Raw genomic sequence first — 24,507 nt, 5'->3', positions numbered from 1 at the left:
GTACAAGATGGAACGTGTTGGTGCAGTAGCCGCTAAACCGGTCTCGTCTCGTCTAGTGGGTTTGCATGCATGGTTTAGGGAATGGCTGAGTATGGTGAACGATGAAGAGCTTCTCTTAGGGATAGCCTTTTCCGTGGTGTATTTACTTGCACTTCGTCCTTGAACGCAGGACGCTACATTCAACATTCGTGACACTATGACGTCCAGCAACAAGATTGCAGGCTGTGGCGTCGCTTGTGAGGGAAGGGCAAAACATCTAGGCCGGATTTAATGTATTGGTGCGGCCAATTGAGACTTCGAATACGGCACACAAAAATCCTGACAACGACCTCATGACACTCAAAAGCAAATTAAATTAGGAAACGACCATCCTTGGTAACCCGAAGATGTGGTTTACGGGGGTAAAAAAAAAAAAAAAAAAGACACATTATAGGATATCCAACGCCTTATATCATGGCAAACATTTCACTAATAGCCTACAAGCCTTATTTCCTCGATCCGAGGTCGTCTTCGCTCTCGTGGAACATGCTCCTCCTAAGCGTCCCTGTTCCAGCGGGGCTCACTGGCAACATCCTCGCTGAGATGTAATCTTCACCGTCCGACGCTCCCGTGGGCGGGCTCAGCGGGCTCGGGTGCCCTGGCGTCGGCGTCTCAGGCACCGTGGCCGGGATACCGCGAGCACCCTGTTGCGCGCTCGGCTGCGCGCCTGATGCATCTTGTTCTCCCCCTGATGACGTCGAGCTGACAGTCGCCTGGCTAAGGTTCCTCAGGTGTCGGGCATCATGCTCGCTTAGTCCTGATACATCGGAACCGACTCGTCCCGCAGGAGCGGAAGTGGTGATCGGTGGCGATGGCGGGCCAGGGTCCGGAGACTGCGCGCGGGTCTGGTAGCCGAGGGCACCTGAAGAGCGGGAGATTGACGAGGCGTTCTCGTTGCTGGAGACAGAGGCGTAGTAAGAGGACTGGTGCACCGTTCCGGGGTTGGAGCCCGTGCCGAAGTGCGTGTGTTTGTTGATGATTTCCACGGGGGTGAGGCCCACGCCGTGGAGCTCTGCGCGTGGGGAAGTATCTGTGACTTGATTAGAACTACTGTACGTAATGTGCATTGAGGGATACTGGAGACATACCAGGCAGCTCAGCGATGTGGTTGTCAGCCATCTCATGAGCCACGAATGGCACGGGGGATGCCGCGGGAGGCGGAGGCGGTGTTCGGATCTCTGACATGTCCTGTGTAGAGGGCATCTCTTCCGTCGTGACGGTGGGGGCTTTAGCCGGCTCACTGGGCTGACCCCTGATCCACGAGATGATGCGCGATCCGTTGTCGTCTGTCGTTGTAGCGGTTCCATTGCCGCGTCTAAGGATCTTACGTCGGCGCCAAAGGCAAAATCCGACGAGGATGGCTGTGATGAAGACGAGACCGAGAACGACGCCGAGTACAGGCGCAACCCATTTAGGGGTTCCGCCGCCGCCGCCACCGCCACCTTGGTTATCTGAATCTCCAGGAACAGTTGGACGAGGGGTCGCCTTGTCTTCAGTGTACGGATACCAGGTATTGATCTTTGAGGTGACGTAGGGTGTCGCGAATATAGCTGCCAAACTAGGGTTTGACCAGCCTGATACTACGGGTGTTGTTGCTGTAGCTGAACCCCGTCCGTTGCCGCCAATCTTGCTCTGAACTGCTGTTGGGACAGTGTAGTTGGACCACTTACTAGGGCTGTATGAGTCTGACCACTGAGCACTCGAGACGTTGAACATCCGCAATATGGCCTTGTCAACGCAAGGTGGCTTGCCACCTCCGGACGTCTCTGCAAAGCCACCGATAACCATCATCTGGTCGGGGTACGGCATCACACACTGGTGGCCTGCACGAGCATGGAGGCTTTCTCCTTGGTAGACTCTGGTCCATTGGAAGGATGGAAGGGACAGAACCCAGACATCATCGCTGAAACCCGTCTTGGCATCAATACCGGAGTAGCCGCCGTAGTAGTAGACGTTAAAGCTGGATCGGTCTTGAGCAGGAGCCACCACGGCGCAGCCTTTCGTAAGGGCAGGGGGCCCGTCTTTGGTCTCCTGTTGATACCATTTCTTACTAGCAACGTCGTATATATCAATCGTCTTCATAAACGTGGGGCTCTCTTCTTTCTGTAATTGGGTGTCAGCTATAATGAGGAGATAATAATTTTTACGCACAACCTACGTTGAGCACGGAATCATCAGTCTTTCTGATCGCAAAGTTGGCAACTTCGGGATAGGTAACACCTCCCACCACGACCAAGATGCCCTGTGGTCCAACCGGAACCCAGACAACCGATGGGTTGGCTCTGGGTTTAATAAAGCTAGGTAGCGTTTCGTTGGAGAATTTCTCAGCATACTGTTGCGACATGTCGAGGGTAATGAGGTAGTTGGAGGTAGTATTCGCAGTGAGAGTTCGGTTCGTCTCCCCCCGAAACACATCACCCCAGACTGGCGAACGCATGCCTCCTACATACCAGGCCTTGTTCTCGGAAGGGGCGCTAGCGGCTCCTCCGTATGCGACATATCGGGTAATGCCATTTGATAAGGTCATTTGGTCGCCGCCGGCCTCGAACAATGGTTTCTCTGGATAGTCGTACCAACGCCAGACGAGAGCCCTGTCGCCGTCCGGTGACTCGGCGACGTCCGTCTTCTTGCGCAGTGCGCCTCCGTAGAGGAAGAACTCTGCGTCATTGTAAAGCAGTGCGCCATCGATCATGTTCGGGGCAATACTGTTAGTACTTCCAGATCCTCCCAATGACTTTGCTTTGGTTCCAATCAAGTTGGTCAGGTTCGTCGTCCCATCAAACGACTTGCTGAAGTTGAATGAGTACATCAACCCACGCGGGTTATCTACGGCTATCAGCTAATGACAATGTTGATTGCGCCGCTGGCAAACTCACTCAACGAAGACAAATCGCCGTAGCTCCCATCCTGCATTGTCGGAACCCAGGCGAGAGTGCCTCCATCAATCCATAGGGTATCGCGGATGACAGCAACTGCGTGATTGTCAGTATGTGGATGTGGCAGTCTACACACAGCGTTCGCATACCTCTTGGTGAATCCCAGTAACACATGGTACCGGCAACTTGTCCCGGCTCCCATCCTTCATATTGCCCAGCTACAAGGCCAACGAAGGCGGCGAGGAGGACTGAGCGCGAAGCAGCCATCGTTGCAAAGGCGTTGTGCCTGAGTTTCCTGGACTGGCGAGGCGTAATGCAAGAAATCACGTATGCCTTCGTTGTCTCAGCACATGGCGGCTGTTCGGGGTGCTTATCTGGGGTGGGGATGCCACTGCGTTACCAAAAACGGGTGGCAAAGGGGTCTACCGGTAAGCAGCGGGGGGAGCGGACGATCAGAGTAAGCAGAAAAGAGAACGGAGGCTCAGGTGAGATCAGGCTCACTGCCCAAGAGAAAGAGAAGACAAGGTCTACAAAACTACCAAGGCGGTGCCTGTGAGAGAAGAGGGATGAAAACCTTCCAAGACGAACGGTTCTTCTTTCGAGGAATAGCCGCAAGAGGGATGGAAACGGACGGCTCGAGAACACGTTCGATAACGATTATCCCCGCACCATCGCCTTCGCCGAGTGCCAGAACGAACGGATCGGTACGGTGGGTGGCGAGTAAGGCCCGATGGAAGACAACCAAAGAGTCGGCAGACACACTGATAGGATCCTTGCCACAAGAAGATTCCGAACGACTCCCAACTCAGCGACCTGTATAAGGCTGGACCCACTGGACGAAAGTACGAATGGAAGAGGCAACGGAAAAGATGGAGGGTAGCAGAGGATGTGTTGGGTGTATGCAAGCCTTCGGCCCAGGTCAAGGCTGGGGGTGGTCGCCTGGGGCTCATGGATAGGACCACTTGCGAGGAAAGGAAGCTCGTACAGACTCACTTGAGGGTGGGAGGCCCTCCAATCATGATTGGTGGGTAAAGACGGGCGAGGAGTGACATTTCGGAGCAGTGCAGCAAACTCGTAGTGCTGCTCGTGGAAGCCCCCTTGGCCCCAGCCTCATCATCGGCTCAACAAATCAGCAAGTCAGTTGCTGTCTTGTTTATCGTGGAGGGAACTTAAAAGTGCAATCGAGCTGGACCGGATCGTCGCTGCAAAGTTTGTGTCCATGTCTCACGTCGAAGAGAAAAAAAATAGCTAGCTTGTCAGTTATTCCTGCTCCCACTGCCATGACCAATAGACAAAAGTTTTGACAAACTAAGCACCCATTCATCAAAAGAGAAGTTACTGCAGGCAAGAGTGCCACAATCAGGCTGTGCTTCAGTTTGCGGAAAGACGGAAAAGAGGGACGGCAACCCCGGCTAGGACATTCAAAAGAGCAACCGTTTTCTGCCTCTCTTGGCATTTGTTGCCGAGACAGAGCAGCTACAACAGTCATGGGTTGTTTAACTTATCAACAAAGAAGGATGAATTTGAAAGCAAACGTGTGCTATGTCTAGTAAATAATAAGCGGATTTCAGTCCACTGTTGTTAAGAGAATATTCTTTCCCGTGTTCTCAAACGTGGTATTTCCTGTCTCTCGGTATGATGGAAGTTTCCTCGTAAACTTTTGCTTGGATGGTTTCGGAGCGTGTCATTGATCGTCCCGGGAGTACTTGTTGATCTGGACCTGGATGAGGCGCAAGACAACACCATCGGGTAAAATGACATGATTCGGGGTGAGCACGCTAGAGGTAAAAGTCTGCTAGTCAGCGGGACGCAGATGGTATAGTTGCTGCCTGTGCCTCTCATGAGCTTTTGGGCGTGAGCGGTCCCGGCATAAGCATGCATATATGAGGGTGTAGTGGCAGTGGTCAATACAAGGGATGAATATCTGCAAGTCAGTCAATAGATGGGTTGCCAAGTTTACCTACAAGGCCTGGAAGGAACCAGCACAGTTGGAGCTGTGGGCTCGGACTGGGATTGAGGACAGGGGGGAGCTCTGGGAAGCTCCAGTGTCGATATGCCCAGCCTTATAGGTTATAGCGCTGCCAGGCACAAGCAGAGTCAGTTGCTCACTAAATAAAGTATGGTAGGATCATAGTGTCAGCCTTGTAGGATGGGTCAAGTAAGACGTATCCTTGAAATATCAATTGTCGGTGAGACCTTGGGATTATTAGAGATTTTGGCCAGGTCGTTGTAGTATTTACCACTTTCATGCAGAGACGGAGCATCATACATCAGGCTGCTAAAAGAAGCGAAATGACAGTCTGTCGGGTGTGGATGAAGAGGCCGGCCATGAGGCCAGCTTCTTCTATTATGACATTGACTGATAAGGAAGAAAGGAAGGGCGGGAGAACAAAGACGGTTGACAACGGCTTGCTGGAGGAGCACATGGGAAGCTAACCTCAATACAGTAAGACTCGGATGAGGTAATCGCAGTTGCCGCCAATAAAATGCCTCAAAACTTGATGTTTAAAGAGCTAGAGGCGTGGGCAGGCACAGACGCAACAGACCCACTTTCACCCATTACCCCTCTTTCCCTCTCCAGGCTTAGGCCCGCTTACTAGGCCTAAATAAGATAAATGGCCCCATCCTGCGCTAACCGGATAAAGATCTAGTTCGTCTCTATTGTAAGCTCTCTTCCTCTTCTCTCCCCTGATCCCAGTCATCTTGTTTTCACTGTTGACAACTCTTCTTCTCCTCATTCACAAAATCTCACCCTAGCTGTTGTTCCCACAGCCTGCCCAACCACCCATATCTATCCCTCAAGACCATGACATGTACTATGTTTCCGCAACAGTCAATCAGAGCTCGCGACATAGCCACCATCTTACAAATACCTCACTGTTTTTTTACATCCAGATTTGAACAGTGCTTACCTTCTCAGCCTCACCTCCACCCATTGAGCAATATATGACCGGGAATACACAATGGGCTGAAGGACCCTGATGAAGCCTGCTTCCAGAGTAACAAATTGTTGTTCATCTCGGAATGTGGGCAAGCTGCCTCGGACTCTCTTATTCTGCTTACGCCACACTACCCATGATTCCATCAATTACCACTCCATCACACGAGCATTTTGCACCGCAGGATTCTGGTACCTCTCGTCCTCTCAGGGAACGTCTTTATTCGTACAAGTGGCACATCAGACCAACGCTGTGCAGCTTAGATTGCCTCCCAGAGAACCCCTGTTCGGTGCAGATCAACCGTGCCACGAGGTAATCGTAAGTCTCTTTTTCCTTTGTTACTACTTCAGCCATCTTCTACAGGGTGTACAGTTGGACAGCATTTACCAATTATGACAGTTGCACAACTGCCCATGTTCCTTGCTTTCTACTCATGCCTTTTCCTCTGGTTCCTAATACCATGCTGTCCGATGTACCTGACCGCTTGAAAAATAATATCGCATGCGTCTCTGGGTCGGATGATCTTCAATCTTTGTTCCCCACGCCGGAACTTAACCGTTACAGGCGCTTCGCATCCCGCATGGCTGCCACCCTATTGCTTTTCAGTTATGTTATGACCCCAGAAGTCGCTCCCGCTCCAACAAGTATGCTTCAAAGAGTTTGGTTACGTTACTTTCCATCTCCACCCCACACTACCTCTTTAGACCTAGACTGATCCAACATGAGCAGGTATACATAATACACGCAAAGTCGGCCATGGAATGCAGAGTGATGGATAGTTGTTGCGCAGGCAGAGCAGAATCTGGCCAGTCGCATCCGCCGTCCAAGCCCGGGTCCCCTGAATGTGCAGGACTCTCTTCGGTCTTGGCCTTGCCAATGCCACCCGCCTCAACCCAGGCACAGTAACAATGGCCGGCCGATGCCGCCCCACCGTTGCCCGACCTCGTCCATCCATCCATGTGGCTAGGCTTCTAGCGAGTCGCGACTCGTCATTCTCACCACCCACGAAGCCGTGGGATTTGGTATTGTCTTACTCTATACTACTCAGTGATCCATTCACTCTTCCCTTTGTCCTGTCTGTCTGTGTCTTTCTTGACCCACAGACGTTTTTCAGCTCCAACATGGTTGATCATGTCATACATCTGGCCAAGTCAGAGAATGCTGTCCTGCTCTCGAGGGGCCTCTCCAGTGGTGCTTTTCCTTTTCCAACCTTGGTGTTCAATCTCGATACTGCCACCTCTCATGATACTGGTAATGAAGTGCATTCGGGCGTTGGCTTTAGTCCTCAAAGCACCGCCGCACTGCCTGCACGATCCTCCCGGAACACGTACCCAAGTGGCGTATGTTGCCTTCATCACTTCTATTGTTCTTGGCGACCGTACCTTTGGAGCCGTTCCTGTGTGCCGTGGCTATAGACACCCGTCCACCTTTTGACCAAGGCTTTCGCCTGCCTTGAAAGGCAGTTGTTGTCCGTCTAAATTCAACACCCCTGTCGTCATCATCAGTGCAGGTCCGAGCCGGGGTCGCAGTGGATTACCACACCCCTCCTCCCGCACCCATATCCTCGTTTTTCTCGCCTCTTGCGCGCCATTGCACTTACCTGATCTTGTATTCGCCAATGGCTGTCGAACGAAGCCTCACGGCGGGAGCCTGACTCCATCTACCCCGACTGCCGTCCGAATCACGCCCCTCTAGCGTGGTGGCACGCCAGTACATGACTTGGCTCCCGCGTCGTTGGATTGCTTCGTCATTTCGTTTCCCTGTCATCTTCTGCTGGCTTAATTAGTTGACCCCTCCCCGTTTGTTCTGGGGAGAAGCTTGCAAGATGCCCAGTTCATCGGGCCACCCACCTTTGTCAACACCATCTCGGACGGAGGTCCCGCCGAGCAGACATTGCGTTGCTGTCTTACGAGGTACGGACTACTGCCTCTGGCCTGAGCTAACGGGGGATATCATCCTGCTGTCTTCGAGTCCGCGACTTAGGTAAGGCTGTCTTGCCGGTTCAGCTCTCAGCCTCCACTCCTCTCGCTGCATCTCATCGTACATACATATGAGCCCCAGAGCACGATTCCCAACTTGCTCTGCCCCCAACCCTCTCCCGGCATTCTTTGTGTGCACCCTCAGCTCCAAAAGCCGTCCTCCCACACTCGCTAGTCAGTCGCAGTAACGCGACAAACCTGCCCACTGCCTTGTCAGTAGGCCACTTGGGAAACAGTCGTTCGTTCACTCGAGTTGGGTTTATCATGCTGTTGAGATCGCTGTTGGTCCTTGGGACCCTGGCCGTCGGTGCTGCTGCGCAAGATGGCATTTACGCCAGACAGAACGAGTCTTATGCGGAAACCCCAGCCCAGTACACTCCTTTACCCTCACCGGAATCAGTAGCCGAGTCTGTTGGCCCTTCGTCCACGCCGGGATCTGTCCCAGAGCCCGCCTCCTCGGCGGTGGCCCAGCCAGAGCCGACGCCTGCTGAGAAGAAGACCGGAGATCATGGTACCGATACGGAAAATTGCGCGCATTGGGGCTCAAAATGCCCTTGGGGAAAGACAGTGACTGTCACCGTTACCGACAAGGGAAAAGAGACTAGCACTGTCACCAAGACGGAGACGGTCTATGCGACCGACAAGAAGACAGTGACTGTGGAGAAACCTGTGCACGTAGTTTCAACGTGAGTTGAATTTACCATTCTGGAAGAGAACCAAGAGGCACTGCTAATCAAGAGACAGGGTCACTGTTGTGTCTAAGGAGACCATCTTCACAACCAAAGCATATACCACTACCGACTATGAGACCACGACAGTTGTGCAAACAAAGGTCTCATCTTACCCGGTTACAACCACGGTTGCTGTGTAAGTGCAGATTTCTCTACCTTGGTTCCAGTTCCGTCAAGCTAATTGTTCGCAGCTGTAAACCTGTTGTAGAGCCTGAGCCTACCAATGAACCAGAGCCTACTGGATATCCCACGGGTGGTGGATATGGCAAGAAGCGGACTCCTCACCAAGTTTGTGAAACTCGCACGACCACTGTATGGAAGACGACGACGAAGAAGTACACTGAGTTCTCGACTGTTCCAGTGCCGACCACTATCCACGTCACTCAGAAGTACACGGATTTCCAGACCCAAAAGTTCACCGAGACCAAAGAGCGCACCGCGACTCAGAAGCTCACCGAGACCCAGCACGTTACTGCAACAAAGATTCACACTTCGATCTCAACGTTCGTCACGACGCATACTTACACTACTCGCATCCCTACAACAGTAGTCTCCAACAAGACGCAGTACATCACCACGACCTTCACAACGGTTGAAACGTCGACCTTGACATCCTACTCCACGGACACTGTGACGAAGAAGATTACCGACACCGCGACCGTTACGAAAGATGTGACTAAGAAATACACCGACACCGCGACTGTCACCAAGCCGTTGACTAAAACTGCCACAGTGACTAGAGTGAAGACTTACGTGTCTCCGACCACTGTAGTTTCGACTTACAAGTACACCACACGAATCCCCTACACCATCACTGTTGACCACACAACAACTACGACGGCTTGGAGCGTGTCTACTTGGACCAGTTACGCAACGTACACAAAGACGGCAACAGTCACAGCCTCCTTGACAGATTTCCAAACACGAACGGCAACAGCCACAGCAACAGCCACAGTCACTGACAAGCAGACGGAGAGATTCACGGAGAGGTACACTTCATCGACAACCATCTACGTCTCCACTACGTTCTACGAAACAATCACCGTCTCGACTCGTTACCCAGTCACTGTCCCCGTCACTGTTACGAATGACCGAACTATCAGGGAGACCTCTTTCACTACTGTATACGAGACCATAATTTCTACGGTCGTATCCAGAGTGCCGGTCATCTCCTTCATTACCAAGACCCGTACGAACACTTTGACGGCGACAGCGACGGTGACTGGCCCTGGCGTAACCATAACGTCTCCTCCCGAAACCATCACTCTTCCGGGATCGACCATCATCTCGACCGTCGACGGTGAGGTAACGACCATCAGGCTTCCGGGAACTACTTTGACTTTCATCACAACGGACTTTGATACTATCACCCTGCCGCCCGAGACAACCACCCTCCCCGGCACCACCGTTGTCACCACTGTGACGGAGACTGCGCCCGCCTCTACAGTCACGATTACTAAGGATGGAACAATCGTCACGACCGTGGTCCCTGGGCCGACGTCAGTGGTAACTACAACTCTGACACTGCCGCCCATCACTCTCACTCTGCCTCCTACCACGGTTACTCAGACCGAGATCCGCGACAGAACCGCATGCCCTGCTCCGACAAACACGCCTGGACTCAACCCCGACGTCGAATTCAACCCCCACTCGAACCGTACCTGGGGCTGCAAGCCTGGATATGTCTGCAGCCCTCCCAAGCCGTCAGGCTGCAACCTGTGGGCAGACTCGCCAGCGGATGAATACACTTGCAACCCCAAGTACTGCGTGCCCGCGCCACACTACACTCTGGCGAAGTGGAAGGATAATGAGACTGGATACGTCCCTACGAACGAAGGCTACTTCAACTTGAACCCTAACGCCTTTGGTCTTCCGTTCGACATCTTCGACTACGACGTCATCGTGACCAAGGTCAAGGGCAAGCACGGCTACAAGAAGACCACCATCACTACGGGCAATTGGGCGTCCGCAACCAGCTTGACACGCTTCCCTCCCCCCGCTCCCGCAACACCAACGGTCGCGCCGTCGCCGTCGTCTACCCCAGGATCAGGCGGTAAGCACCATAAGGAGGGCAAGAATTACGAGCGCCGGGCCTTCCTCAGCAAGCGTGACGAGACCATTGTCCCAGCTGTCTGCTACGAGAACTGCAACAACTGCTACATTGAAGTCCAGAGTCTCGGCAAGGTTCCCGCCATCTGCGCGGAGGGCTCTGCTTTCCAGAACGACCTTGCGACTTGCAGAGCTTGTGTTGAGGCGAACGCAGACGACGCGAAGATCACTTTGCAGGTCTACCTTGAGCCCAAGTTTAGTCAGTACGTTAACTTCTGCTTGGGTGAGGCGCCTTCGACTTCCTCATCCGCATCTGTACAGCCACCTCAGACCCAGCAGAGTGGAACGGCTACTGTTACCACCGTAAGCCAGGACCCGGGATCCAGTGACACCTCGGCCGTGCCCATTCCAGATACCACCACGACGAGTGCAGCGGAGCCTACTTCTCCGACTTTGACGCCGACTCTCACTCCCACACCGTCTAGCAGTCCCTCTCAAGTGCCTGAGACTACATCCTCCCCCACGAGCACTCCGGAAACAACAGTCACTGCCTCCCCGTCCGAGACTTCATCTCCATCTGGGACGGTTTCCCTTTCAGAGACCGCATCTCCGAGCGAGACTGACTCCACGACTGGGGCTTCCAACCCATCAGTGTCAGCCTCGTCGACCATAGCTTCTTCCTCTGGAGCTACTCCATCTGGAACTCCTTCTGGAACCCCCTCAGGAAACCCCTCTGGAAGCTCCTCAGGTTCGCTTTCTACCGCCGTTTCCTCGACAGCATCGACCACAACCGTGGGAGGTGCCGGGTCCAGTCCTTCGGCATCCGGCCCGGAGGAGTCTGGTACGGCGGCGCCATCCGTGACCGGCGGAGCCTCCAACTCCACTTCGAGCGCATCCACGACTCTCACCGGACCGAGCACCACCCGCTCCGGCCCGGTTGTTGTGCCCACCGGTGCGGCCGCGAAGCCCGCCACCTCCACCTTCCTCGCCATCTTCGCGCCACTTTTGGCCCTTCTACTCATCTAATTTTCCAAACACTCCTTTTGGTGACATTTATGAAGCGCCTTAGCTCTTCATAGTTTTTTACATTCAGGCGGGAAAAAGTTACTTTGCTTTCTCATTCACGACACTCTTTCCGGCTTCGGCCGATTATCATTCAGGCGTTGTTGACAAAAGACTTTTGATGATATTTATTTTACGACGGAATTCACGACACTCCTTAAGAAATAATGAATAATTCAGCATACTTATGGGCGGGTACAGGATCGGAATTTTTTTGCATATTTAATGGATGGACTTTATTTCTTGTTCATGATACCCACCCGACACTCCTTCACGACGTATATGGTTCGAATCCTGGCGCGGCTTTCGAAATGGCCGCAGCAACATACACACAAGGCGGGGTGTTACATCTCTTGCCTGGAATGTGACGATTGAGATTCGAGATTGGAACTTGTTTTGATTTTTATGGAGGGGTTAATGGGGGACACACAGGGTACAGGTTGAGGCGAGGTGGCCTCTGTGCCTGACGGTTGTATGCGAGCGCACGATATCCACTGCATTAATGTCTTTCTATTTGCACACTTTTTTCGGTTCCACGCGGTGATGTTTCGATGTATGTTTATGAGTCATCGGAGATGCCATTTGTCCTGTGTTCCCGGCCATGATGTGCATTTTGTATGTTCTACCCTGCGGCACAGCAAAAACCGCTCGATGCAGGTGTCGAGCCCCTGAGCTTCTGCCTGGAGTTCGCTAGGAGTCCGGGGCTGTCCACCTCCAGACACGATTGCCTCGAACTTTTCAGAAATCATGAGAAACGTAGCTTAAGGACACATTTCGTGAAGCGTTTAAAATCAGTGCCGCCGAGATGTCGTAATATAGATCAAATATTGATCATCCGTATAAAAAGGAGCAGACTATGAGAGTTGGTCATGACGCTTCAGTGAAAGCACACGACAGAACACGATGAAAACCACATCTACGCTATCACTGCTCTGCATCGCCGCTTTGCTATTCCAGAGTTTCGCAGCAGCATGGCAACTTCCCTCCTTTCAGGTCCCTCGCATACCCTTCTGGGCCGACAGCCCAGCACCCAACGTCCCGGACTTCGTCGTCCAGGCAAACCACCCGTGGTACGCCGCACACGCAGACGAGCTCTCCAAGCTCGACGACCCAACTTCATTCCTCTGCTCGCTCGCCGATGAAGCCGTCGGCGATGATCGCGCACCTCCTGACCACGATCTAGTCATCCCGCACGACTTCTTCCACCGACTCGTCATCGATACCTGCCGTCTCCGCAGCGGCGCCGAGAACTGGCATGACGTGCGCAACCGCCTTCTCGAGATGAAGGGGTGCCCCAGAGCTGTGGCCCAAGTCCGCGAGTTGGAAGTAGACGTGAAACACTCAATCGACCCGGCGCTCCCACCCAGCGGACTGGCGTCAGTCTTTGCTGACGTCATGGGTTCGATGAAAGGCCTGCGGAAGTTATATTGGAACGTTCCCGGATGGGAGGAGAACCAGGTCTTTAAAGAGGGGTTTGCCAGGACTGGCACGCACTTGGCTTCTCTGAAGGAGCTCAGCGCGAACCCGCCTGCGTTCTGGCTGGTGGACGCCGCACCGGGCTTGTACATGATCGAGGCTTCGAATGGGGAGCCTAGGGTTATAACGGAAGGGAACACCGGCTGGATCGTTGACTGTGTTGTGCAATGGATGGATACAGCGCTTTGTTTGGAGAAGGTGACGAGGCTTCATTTGGGTAGGACGAATTGGAACCGCACGATGCATGAACGTGAGTTGTCTCTTACAAGGGGGCATGAAGTCAATCTCTCGTGGGGGGGGCGATGAAGCTGACGAAGAACGCAACACAGTCATACCCAAAGTGTTTCCCAATGTCGAGGAACTCTGGCTCGGCGAGGCCGGCTTCGAAGAAGAAGCTCCCGAGGGAGAGTTAATGCGTGTATGGAGTTTCTTTCTCCCTTTTTCTCTTTCTTCCCTTTTCCCGCTCTGTTGTGTTCGTGTGGTAGACATAGCTGACAATATACCTAACAGAACATGACCATAGCCTTTGCGTCTCTCCCGAAACTCAAGATACTTCACCTCCCATGGTCCGGGCTTCTCAATCTGGGCTTTCATCCCCCCAACCCCTGGGAGCACACGTACGATATGGGATACAGAGGCAGGCTTTCGCGTGACGACTTACTCGCAGACGCGGCGGCCTCGGAGTTGGCGGGACAGCTTGTCCGTGAGGAGATGCCCTGGGTAAAAAGTGTTTACATTGGCACCCACCTTGGAAACTTCACTGTGGATGCTGACGGGAAAGAAGCCATTACTTGGCCTTGGACGGGCAGGATGGACGAGTGGTTGCGGGAGGAAGATTGGCTTCTGGTTGCAATGTAGTGTAGCCTCGTGTGCTGGGTAGATCAGGGGTCGACATGTAATCTGTTTCAACTGATGGCCCCGAATTATACATGTTTGAAATTTCATCATTGACAGTAGCGGTGTTGCCATGGTCGTCGCTGTCGGCACAGCTGTCTTTATTATACCAGACTGCTTTTTGAATGCGGGTTGAAACAAGTTTCCAAAGCAACAGGCTTAACTCGTAGCTTCAGTTGTTCAGCGGCTTTCAGCCAACAACAATCCTACAATCAAACTGACAGAACACTCAGAATTCACAATCAAAGATGGGCGCAAGAGTCAAGGGTTGGCAAAATGCGTGTGCCGTATTCATTTCTCATCTCCTCGCTTCTTTCTTTGTAATCGTTAAAGTACATTAAACCTATGTATCACGCCTCGCTGGCTTTGCGTTGCTTCTCCCGCACAGAGTTGGTGGAGGAACTGATGCTAGCCTTGGAAGACGAATGCCGCAACGACCGGTCAGCCACAGACTCGGCTCCCGAACCGCTATCCGACCGCGTCACGCTGCTCTCCCTGGCCAACGGCGACGGTATGTCGGGCGTGACGGACCTCGATTCGACGTGCGGACGTTTGGACTTGGAGATGGATCCCAGCTTCTTCCTTCTCTTGTCTGAGGCGTTGGATCCCGTGCTGGCCTTCCTGCTGACGCTTCCGTCTGGGTCATCGGCTACTGCTGCCGCTACTGCCGAGGGCGTCAGGCTGCGGGACGAGCTCGTCGAGCTGCGACGGTGTACGCTGGTGCTGCTACTCCGGCGTCGGTGCTCGCGCTCAATGGCCGCCGCGCGCGGGTGTAGCGTCGCCTTCTCGCTGCGGGAGGGGGAACCGGAGGTGGGGTTGGAGCGGTCGATGCGGTGCCAGGGAAGCCACCAGAAGATGCCCCAGCGCTGCTTGGCCACCTGGCGGTCGCGAGCGGAGAGCTTCTTTTGGATGAGGGCGCGGCGCTCGTTTTCTTTTTCCCAGTACTCAGTGCGGTAGATCTCCCAGTTCTCCCTAAAGGTTGGCGTAAATGGCTTCGCAAGCAGGAGAAGCTTAACGTAGTCGCCTCCCGGCGCGAGGTCCTCCTCGTGGCCGCCCTTTTCTTCGTCCTCGACCAGAATCGGCAGCGTGGGGTGGTTCTCGGCGGTGAGGCTCAGTTCTTTCTCGACCTCGCGGAGAATGGACGGTTCGACATATCGGTATGAGGAGCTCGCGGTGTGAGAGAATAGGCCGTAGGTCAGGAAAAAGCCAATGGTTGAGCCCATCTCGGCCCACCACGGACGGCGAATAATGACGAGCTTGCAGTTGAAGCCGCGCAGGCCTCGGTTAGAAATGGGAAACCACCGACGCGGCCACCTGATGCCCCGTTCCCATATGCCTGTAGCCCACACAAGAATGGCAGTCATGACACCTCCCATGAAGCAAATCTTCTCAAAGGTCTCAACACCCCAGTAAACGGAACCGCCAACGCCGCGGCCGTCCTCGCGCGGGGCGAAGAAGAGGGCGTAGCCGAAGCCGCATATCCAGGCGGTGAGCAAGGTGAAGAAGAAGGTATGATGGCGACGGCGGGCGCGCAGCTCGAGGTACTGTGCGCGGAGAGAGGCCTCGAGAATAAGGAGGTTGAGGTAGATCATGGATGGGGAGCTGGGCGTGTGGCTCAAGGGGTCGCCCTGCTTTCCCGAGTCGGGGACGACACCGGTGGTGCCGACGGCGGCCTTGTCCTCCTTGCCCGGCGGCGGGGCGCCTTTGACGATGGAGTCGACATCGGCCATGATTCCGGTCGCAGGAACGACCTGGGTGTCCGGCGGGGGAGAAAATTTCTTTTGGTCTTCCCTTTCGGGTGGTACGGCGTTCACGTTCGTTCGGGACGGGATTGGAGGGTTTTGGAGGGGCCTTGACCTCTGCGGCAGGCGCGTCAACAGGTGTATGCAGGCATGCGCGGTGGTCGGAGCGGAGCGGATTCTGGGGTGCAGGTGCAGAAAGGGGGCAAGGACAGAGGGTTCTGCACTGCCCTTGGATGGGGGAAAGGGAGATGTGTGGTGTCGATGTTTCTTGGTGCGAGACAAGGGCGCGGAATTTGGACGGTGGTCAGATGTCAGACAGTGTTGCCAGAAGCTGGCCCTGCAGTTTCTAGTGGGCTGGCTTTGCTAGGCTTTGCTGGGGTGGAAATTCCGCTCCGTCTGGTGGCAGACATGTGGAACGTCATAGCGAGACCGATGGTCCGAGCGTTGGGGTCGGAAAAGGGCGATAAGCGATAGCGATAGTGATAATGATAAGGATAAGGCTTGTTGGGGGGCATGCGTTGAAGAAGAAGACAGGGGAGCTTCAGTGAACTACTATGTGTAGATTGGGGGCAGGCTGGGTTCCATTTTAGACCTTCTGTAATTTTTTTCCCACTCCAATGCCTTTGGCGGATTGGTGTAGCGGCAACTAGTGACAGTACGTGGCGTACATACAACGAGAGGTCTCACTGAGGTCAGTGTGGTTTGCAGAATCCAGGAACGGGGGCTTTGTTTCTACCATGCTTCGAGGCAGGTAATGTGTGAGTTTTAAGAAGAGTTCAAGAGGCTCATAAAACTTTCTGATGGTGACTTTGTTTTTTTGTTTTTTTTTCATGTTGACTCTCATCCAAGTAACCTACCTCATCCATCCCTACTCATCGAACTCGGCCGCACGGATTTAATGCAGCCTTAAAAAGTTTCGGTATCATCGTATCATGCATCGGTGTGTCCAGAACAACAAAACATATATGGTTTCTTGGCCTGAATAAAGTGACATTTACTGCAAACAACATCGTGATTGCGTACTCCTTATACCCGCCAAACATCACAAGCCAGCCAGGCTGAAATGATGGAATCTTCTGGCCGGGTTATCGGGAGTTTCGTGGCCCCTTACCACCGACACGGCCCAATGCAACAGGCCGCCCCACTGTCATCCCGCCAAACTCCGATTGCTAAGTCCATGAACCGATCCGCAACCCGCCCAACCCGCATCTCTGGGGTGGCCTTCCTTGTTCCGCAGTACTCTATTACCCCTGCCCTCTCAACTCAACTGCTCAACAAGCTTGTCGATTTACGGAGCCTTGCCAGGGTTTTGGTTCGTTCTTCTCTGCTTTGTCACTTCCCGCACTTCCACTGCCCCCTTTGTTCCTGTTCCTCTGCCACCACCAGTCTGCGTCACCACCTTTCAGCCTGGTCTCTCTCTATTGGAAGGATTCCCGAATTTTTTCACCCATCTGATCCTCCGTCCAAAGACCACACACCCCCCCGGTCTGGTACCTATCTTTTGATGACTGATTAGTCGTCGCAAAGTTTCATAGGTGCCCCGAGACAACGCAAAATCCGTTCTCCGGACACGTACATCCGGCGCCCGCAGCCACACCTTGACACCATTCCACGTGTGTTTTGCTGCTGTACGCATTACCCATATATAATCACTCACCCTTCCCTTTCGCCACCCCAGTATCCGGTATGATACACCAACAAACTGCCTCTGCTGTAGTGAACGGGTCGCGATTCAAACTTGCTTCCTCTATAATCACTTCCTCTTCCGCAACCGCCAAATCCAGCTCCCCCAGCCTTCGAGCCTCATCCGAGGAGACTGTCCCTCGCCGATACAACCAAACCATGGCTGCTCCTGCCGCACCGGCGCGTCCCGATGCGCGAACTCGTCCTGCTGGCACTTATTTCCCCTTGGGTTACAAAGATGCCGTGTACCAATGGGTAGGTATCCAATCCCTGAAGAGCCTTACGGATGGCAGACTAACAGTCTATCGCAGTGGTGTAGCGTAACACCCCAGATGGCCGAGCGAAATGTTCTCTCCCACATCCCCTACCTGAAAGAAGCCCGCGAGAACGCCGCCTCTCTCGACACCGACAAACACGACCCTTTCGGAACCCGCGTGTGGAAGTCGCAGATGGTCGAACTGTCTGGCAAGAACCGCGCCCTGAATGAGTACTCCGTTGAGCGAGTTGGCGAGAATGTTGACAACACCCTTGTTGTCCTCCACGGCTACGGCGCCGGCCTTGGCTTCTTCTACAAGAACTTTGAGCCCCTCTCCCGCCGAAAGGGCTGGAAACTCTACGCCCTCGACATGCTCGGAATGGGTAACTCGACGCGCCCTCCTTTCAAGGTCCACGCCAAGGAGCAGGAGGCTAAAACCGCCGAGGCTGAGGCCTGGTTCATTGATGCCCTCGAGGAGTGGCGCAAGAAGCGCAACATTGATAAATTTACTCTGATCGGTCATTCCCTCGGCGGGTACCTCTCCGTCGCTTACGCGCTCAAGTATCCCGGACACATCAAGAAGCTTATCTTGGCTTCACCGGTCGGCATCCCCGAGGACCCCTACGCCGTCAACGCGGAAATGCCCGAGCCCGAAGAATCAACCTTCCAAAACGAATTCACTCAAGACCAAAACACCGTAACGGCCGACGACCACAACTCAATGACCTCCCGCGCCAAGAACAACGCCCCCACAAACTCCAATAACGCCCCGAAACGTCCTCTCCCTGGCTGGCTCGTCTGGCTCTGGGACGCCAACGTTTCGCCCTTCAGCATCGTCCGCTTCACCGGTCCTCTCGGCCCGCGTTTCGTCTCTGGCTGGACTTCCCGCCGCTTCAACCATCTTCCCGACGCCGAGTCGAGCTCTCTGCACGACTATGCTTTCTCCATCTTCCGCCAGCGCGGCAGCGGCGAGTACGCCTTGCCCTACATCCTCGCCCCGGGTGCTTTCGCTCGTAGCCCCATTATCAAGAGGATAGCTGGTGTTGGCCGACAAACCATCGAGAAGAACGGCGAGAAGATTAAAGAGACCGGCATTCCCGTAGTCATGATGTACGGCGAGAACGACTGGATGGATGTCGCCGGCGGCCTGGCCGCAGAGGAGAAGCTGAAGGAGGCGAGGTTGCAGGCACTGCTTCACGGCACGGACGAGGAAAAGAGACGAGAGAACGGCTCTGCCAAGGTGAAGATCATCTCCAAGGCAGGCCACCACCTCTACCTCGACAACAGCCAGGAGTTCAACGACTTCATCCTAAAAGAGCTAGAAGACGTGGAGAAGAGCAAGCTATAGACCCCCTTGACGACAGGCAACACTGCTGTTGTGTTTTTTTGAAAGGAAGAAAAAAAGACGGAGCTAGCGATCTCGGCCACGCCGGCCGAGTGGCATTGTAATGGGCGTTCTTATTTGTTTCATTTGTTGGGTGCATTGCATGATAACTACGGTTTACGAGCCTAAGATGGCCGAATGGGAATATCCAGTGGGGAGCGTTTGGCTTAGAAGCCTATTCAACCGGCTACATATAGATGCAAATACAGCTTAACAGCATTTTACACTAAATTTTTTTAAAAAAACAAAAAATTCGGTTCAAGATTTTGCCACCCGCCCGGATTGAAGATCAGATTACGCCTTTGGTTCGCCAAGGTGTTGGTTGGCTGGGCTGGAATGAGGGTCCGATCTGCGAAGGGGGGTGCCCGGTTCCGCGGTTTAACCGTGATCACCGTTCCTGCAGTAGCGGCAACGGTCAACCCCCTGGCTGGCTGGCTGCCAGCCGCAACGTCTTTTGTGGAACGGGAACGTCTGTGGTGGTTGACTACGGGAGGATTATGGCGTGCTTTGTTCTGATCCGGAACAGACTCCGGTTAAAGATGCCAAGGCGGAAGCGAATTAAACAATTGAGGTACGAATTCGTGGGGGGGTTCTGATAGCTTCAGCATTTCTGCTGATATTGGACCCTTATTCATAGGCACTACTTCGCTCTTGTTATTCGGCAATCTTGGTGATTTAGGACTGGTATCCGGTTTGGTTGGCTTTAGTAGTGATTCACAACTAACTAATATCTTAGCTGGGCGTGCTGAACGTATTTCGTGTTTTCTGATGCAGCTTGGGTGCTAAGGTGACAAACATCCAAATCCTATATCGCTACCAGGTTGACAACATAAAAGAAACACGCCGGGCACCTTGTGTTTAAATCCTGTTTTGCAACACGTCATGTTATTGTTGGAGAATACCAGGACTTCCTGCGACTAGGCAAATCTTGCCAACAAGTTTCGTATAAATATCTGTGTCGTCGAACATGACTACGCCTTTCACAACAGACATACACTGTGTTAAGGTGTCCAGAGGCGCTCTCAAATTAAGGCAAGCTATTCTGCAAACGCCTCAGTACATATCGCAAGTGACTGCCAAACTACAACCGACCACTGACTCCTATCCAACTCATGACTTTGAACTTTCCTCGAAGCATCATTCCATACTCGAGAAATGTTGAAAACACATCCCCCAGAAACAGAATTCTCCATAATGAGGCCCCCAAACAAAGCCCGGAAACTTTCTCAACACGACACGTTTGTTTCCCCAAGGTTCTAGACCAGTCATCCCATGTCAACAAAGTCACATGAGCACCAGTCACAAAGGCGACGACCCGTTATGAAGCCATCGTGGGCCTCACTCAACGTCTCGTCCACATGGTCGACTCGACGATGGCATGCTTAGTCGTCCCAAGTTCCCCCTTGTTTACCCCCACGAGACGCGTTTGCCCCTCTAAATATCTTTCTAACCTGGGCGTGACCATTAATCCCATCTTCTCCTCAACAAATATCGTCTGGAAAGAGGCCTCTGATTCTGTGCCTTGGCTGTATGGTCCTACATAAGGATACCGATACAGAACTTCCCCCCTACCAAACTTTCCCATTCACACAATCACACCCCATTCCTTGCTCCAAATACCTGTTTTGAGCATCACCAACACCACTATCCATCTTCATCACTCCCCTTGAGAGTGAATTCTCATTGCTGTTTGCTTCGTCCGAGACGAGACGCTCCGAAATAGCCCCAAACACACTCTGAAAAAACCTCATCGACCACTGCTACCAAATACTCACGATGTCAGGTCAGCACCCAGCCATGATTCAAGACAATAGCCAGGGCCAGTTGCAAGGCTCTCAGCACCGCAATTTCGGCAATGGCGCTGTGAATGACCTCCCCCGCCAGCTCCCTGGTCTGACGGCGGCGCCGAACAGCTTCCACCTCGAGGAGGCCCAGAATATGGTAGGTTTCATGAACATGGCCGACATGTACGACATGGACGACATTGCATCTGATTCGGGCGACACGTACAGCACCTCCTACATGGGACACCAGGGTTTTCAAGGCCACATGCCAGACACCACCACCTTCCAACTTCAGCAACCCGCCCCGGTGCTCTATGGTCACCAGAACCACCCAGACCCCGTTCAAGAGCAGGGACTCAACGGCTTGTTGTCTTCTTCCAACAACGTGATGCCTTCCTTCAACAACTTGGAGTATCCTGTCGACAACTACGCGGCGGGAGTTACAGAGAATATAGGCGCCATCTCGGTCGACGAGGCCTCCCAGATCCCCCGCAGCACCACCCCGATATCCCCGTCCCCTCTGAGCTCTCATTCTCATACACCCCCTTCATAACCCAACTCCCAAATATCAACGGACCCAACGTCGTCCGCGGCGGCTACACCGAAAAGCTCGCCAACGCGTGCTCCATCCCTCTGGGCGTCCCGCAGGAGGTCTTTGAGCAACGCTGCGCCGACATAATGGCCACGCTGGCCTCCAACACCGCCAACGTCCTCCCCCTTCCCTCTCCCAAGGTCAAACACATCCCCGACCCGGGCGTCCCCTCCGAGGCCTACAAGATCCGCCAGAAACCAGCCCGGATCAGAATCACCCCGCTGCTCCCCAAGCAAAAGGTCGAGCACTACAAGCCGGTCCAGGACCTGCCGGAGGGACCGGAGAAGGAGGCCGCGAAAGAGTACAACAACAAGGTCTCCAAGGCCCGGAGCGGGCGGGACAAGGCACGTAACAACGAAGCCGCAAACCGCACCCGGGACCGCAAGAAGAGAGCCATGGTGTACCGCGCCGAAGCGCTTGCCAAGAAGCGCGCCGAGTCCAACTTCTGGAAGGCTCGCGCCATCGGATTGGGCGCCGGGGTCAACGACTGGGAGAACCTCGACGGGGTTGTCAAGAGGGAGATGGTGGCCGATCAGCGATTCGACCCGTTTGACTTTGTCAATGATGAGCTCATCGAGGCGGCCGAGGGCTTCCAGGAGGAGCAGCAGCAGCAGCAGCAGCAGGAGATTGTGCAGGTTGGCAAGAAGGCCCAGAAGGGAAAGAAGAGAAAGGCTACTGAGATGGAGTGATTTCATCTGCCTCTTCTTTTTTCCCTCATAGTTTTTCTTATTTTCTTTTTCTTTTCTCTTTGTGTGTTTTTTTTCTCATTCTCCACTCTGTCTGTTTTCTCTTTTCCCCTTTCTTATCAGTCCATATCATGGTTATCATGGGGGTGGGATATCGGTGTGGCGGTTTCGTTTTGGTTGGTACCCCTTTATTACCTCTGCTGCGGCTCAGGCTTGTCCAGTGGTTACGGATGGCAAGGAACCGTTGGATTGTCGGATTACGTGTATTATTAGACAAAAGTGTGGCCCTCTTTTTGCGTTAAAGACTATCACAGGACTATAGTCACCAATACAACGGTATAGATAGCAACGGACTAGCCCTACGAGAAACATGTGACGTTGATAAACTCCCGAGTCTCACATCAAAAACGACCAGTAGATAGACGGCATACACACTTCATATCGAGCAAATCTTATTAGATAATAAGAACCAGTGGTATCTTCCAAAAAACGTCATCAAACAGTCAGAATCATCCCCGTGGCAAACAGCCGCCGCAGGATGTCAAATACCCGCAACACAGTCAGTCATTCATCTCACGGTCGATCCCGTATCAAACCCCAAACTCCAGTCATTACGAAAAAATTCCCAAATACCACCTCGCGAATCGCGTATCCTGTCATCAAAACCTTCCCCCGACATTTTTGCCGTTCTGTCACATACTCTCGTAGACAAGAGCATTACGCAGAGACAGACGTCTGGGCAGGTGCCTTGCTCTCGGCCTTGATGCTACCGAGCTCAGCGCCGTGACCGGTAGACACGCCGTAGCAATCCGGGTCCGCGAGGCATCCCTTGATGAAGCAGAACAGGACCGCAATCATCATGACCCTATGCAAGCAAGCAAATTAGAATCCCGTTTCTCGCTTTTACAGTCAAAATTGACGAAGGGGGGAAAAAAAAAACGTACCAGTTCACAGCGCCAATGGCAGCGGCAGCAGCCATGCTCCCGCCGTACCGCTTCTCCTCGGTCGTCGGGCCGAAACAGGTCGTCCCGATGCAAGTGTTGCCCAGGAACAGCGCAGCGATGCTCGCGGACCAGGCCCAGCCAGACAGCCAGAAAAGGACGTTGGTGCCGTAGGCGATGAGAAGGGCGATGCGGAAGTAGATTTGCGGGGCGAAGCGCTCGAGAATCATGGCGCCGCCGAGGATGAGGAGGGTGAAGATTGCCTGCGGCGGGAGTCAGTCAAGAGGTCCATATTTCACGAGTTTCTCTCGGCTTTTTTTTTTTCTGTGCTACAGGAGAAACTGATATGGGCGGGAAGACCCAGGGAGACATACGACGAAGAGCATAAAGCCCGGCGGGCCGCTGTAGCTTGTCCCGGAAACGCCACCGAGCAGCGACAGGTTGTAGGCACAGGCGGCGAGGACGGCCAGCGAGAGAACCATGACGGAGACGCGGATGATGGAGAAGAAGGAGGGGGTGGGCGGGACACCCTTGCCCATGAGGCCTCTGATATTGTTTGCGGCAGTCATTTTCTTGTCTTGGTTTCGAGTGATCGCTAGGTATTCGTAAACGTGCGATTAGACAAGGCGATATCCGTATCGACAACGAAATGAGTGGTAGCTTCGGAATAAGTATTACAGAATAGTGTCCTTTCTTATTTCCCAAAAGGAAAGAATCCCACGAATCCAAAGCCAAGCCAAGTTTATCTCGGCCCACGACGTATATATAAAAAAGACAACAACACAAAAGTTGATAAAGCGGTAGAGCTCAGGAAACAGGGCCGCGCGCGTGTCCTTGGGGACGTCCGTTTCCTTATAATACACATCCATACACCAAAACCCAGACCCCCGTCCTGTCTTGTCTCTCCTTCAAACAAAACAAACCCCAGTCCGTGCCCTGCTCAGCTGCATGAACAGACGGTCCCAACTCCCACCACAACATCCAAAATGAGATCCAAACGCCATGTCTGCGCCAAAAAAAAAAAAAAAAAAAGGAACAAAAAGTAAAGGAGACATGAAAAACCTGGGAAACGGCTTTGCATTCTTCTCCCCCTGGCCCCACATCAATGCATCTTTGACTGGGGAGAGGCTTGGATTAGCTTCAGGTACCCGTCGACGGCTTCAACTGCTGAAGCCCCCCCCCCCCCCCCCCCCCCCCCCCCCCCTTCAAAAAAGGCCATCTCTTCAACGCCTTGGAACCAACAGGAAAAGCTGATGGCGGTTGATCGATAGGACCAGGGCCCACGCTGTCTACTACTACGGAGTATTATACACTACTGTGAAGTTAAAAGGGGTGGAAAAAAAAAAAAGGGATGCATCACCGCATAAAGAGCCTTAATTCACAACCTCCAGGGG

General features: G+C 53.4%; 7 protein-coding genes across 7 annotated transcripts; 4 read left to right on the top strand and 3 right to left on the bottom strand.

Moving 5' to 3' along the window:
* Positions 1-485: 485 nt before the first annotated feature.
* Positions 486-3,182, bottom strand: CTRU02_212306 (kelch repeat protein; the record flags this gene model as incomplete). The annotated part of the gene is made up of 5 exons (XM_036727054.1): positions 486-1,069; positions 1,128-2,142; positions 2,198-2,865; positions 2,916-3,011; positions 3,065-3,182. The coding sequence occupies 5 exons, from the start codon at positions 3,180-3,182 to the stop codon at positions 486-488; spliced, it is 2,481 nt and encodes an 826-aa protein (XP_036581298.1).
* A 4,915-nt stretch (positions 3,183-8,097) lies between these two features.
* Positions 8,098-11,639, top strand: CTRU02_212305 (Agglutinin-like protein; the record flags this gene model as incomplete). Its single annotated transcript, XM_036727055.1, has 3 exons — positions 8,098-8,519; positions 8,578-8,700; positions 8,756-11,639. 3 exons carry the CDS (start codon positions 8,098-8,100, stop codon positions 11,637-11,639), a joined length of 3,429 nt encoding a protein of 1,142 aa, XP_036581300.1.
* A 939-nt stretch (positions 11,640-12,578) lies between these two features.
* On the top strand, positions 12,579-14,009 carry CTRU02_212304 (uncharacterized protein; the record flags this gene model as incomplete). Its single annotated transcript, XM_070205810.1, has 3 exons — positions 12,579-13,401; positions 13,481-13,518; positions 13,662-14,009. 3 exons carry the CDS (start codon positions 12,579-12,581, stop codon positions 14,007-14,009), a joined length of 1,209 nt encoding a protein of 402 aa, XP_070060623.1.
* Positions 14,010-14,395: 386 nt separating this feature from the next.
* Positions 14,396-15,775, bottom strand: CTRU02_212303 (Sporulation-specific protein spo7; the record flags this gene model as incomplete). The annotated part of the gene is made up of 1 exon (XM_036727058.1): positions 14,396-15,775. The coding sequence occupies one exon, from the start codon at positions 15,773-15,775 to the stop codon at positions 14,396-14,398; it is 1,380 nt and encodes a 459-aa protein (XP_036581302.1).
* A 1,698-nt stretch (positions 15,776-17,473) lies between these two features.
* CTRU02_212302 (alpha/beta hydrolase fold containing protein) lies at positions 17,474-19,074 on the top strand (the record flags this gene model as incomplete). Its single annotated transcript, XM_036727059.1, has 2 exons — positions 17,474-17,725; positions 17,782-19,074. The coding sequence occupies 2 exons, from the start codon at positions 17,474-17,476 to the stop codon at positions 19,072-19,074; spliced, it is 1,545 nt and encodes a 514-aa protein (XP_036581303.1).
* A 1,812-nt stretch (positions 19,075-20,886) lies between these two features.
* Positions 20,887-22,175, top strand: CTRU02_212301 (uncharacterized protein; the record flags this gene model as incomplete). The annotated part of the gene is made up of 2 exons (XM_070205809.1): positions 20,887-21,333; positions 21,390-22,175. 2 exons carry the CDS (start codon positions 20,887-20,889, stop codon positions 22,173-22,175), a joined length of 1,233 nt encoding a protein of 410 aa, XP_070060622.1.
* A 714-nt stretch (positions 22,176-22,889) lies between these two features.
* CTRU02_212300 (uncharacterized protein) lies at positions 22,890-23,682 on the bottom strand (the record flags this gene model as incomplete). The annotated part of the gene is made up of 3 exons (XM_036727061.1): positions 22,890-23,037; positions 23,117-23,376; positions 23,488-23,682. The coding sequence occupies 3 exons, from the start codon at positions 23,680-23,682 to the stop codon at positions 22,890-22,892; spliced, it is 603 nt and encodes a 200-aa protein (XP_036581305.1).
* Between the last annotated feature and the right edge of the window lie 825 nt (positions 23,683-24,507).

This window comes from Colletotrichum truncatum, assembly GCF_014235925.2.
Source record: "Colletotrichum truncatum strain CMES1059 chromosome Unknown Contig_0008, whole genome shotgun sequence".
Taxonomy (NCBI): Eukaryota; Fungi; Ascomycota; class Sordariomycetes; order Glomerellales; family Glomerellaceae; genus Colletotrichum; species Colletotrichum truncatum.
The sequence above is the reverse complement of the archived record's forward strand: the minus strand, read 5'-3'. Positions and strand labels throughout refer to the sequence as shown.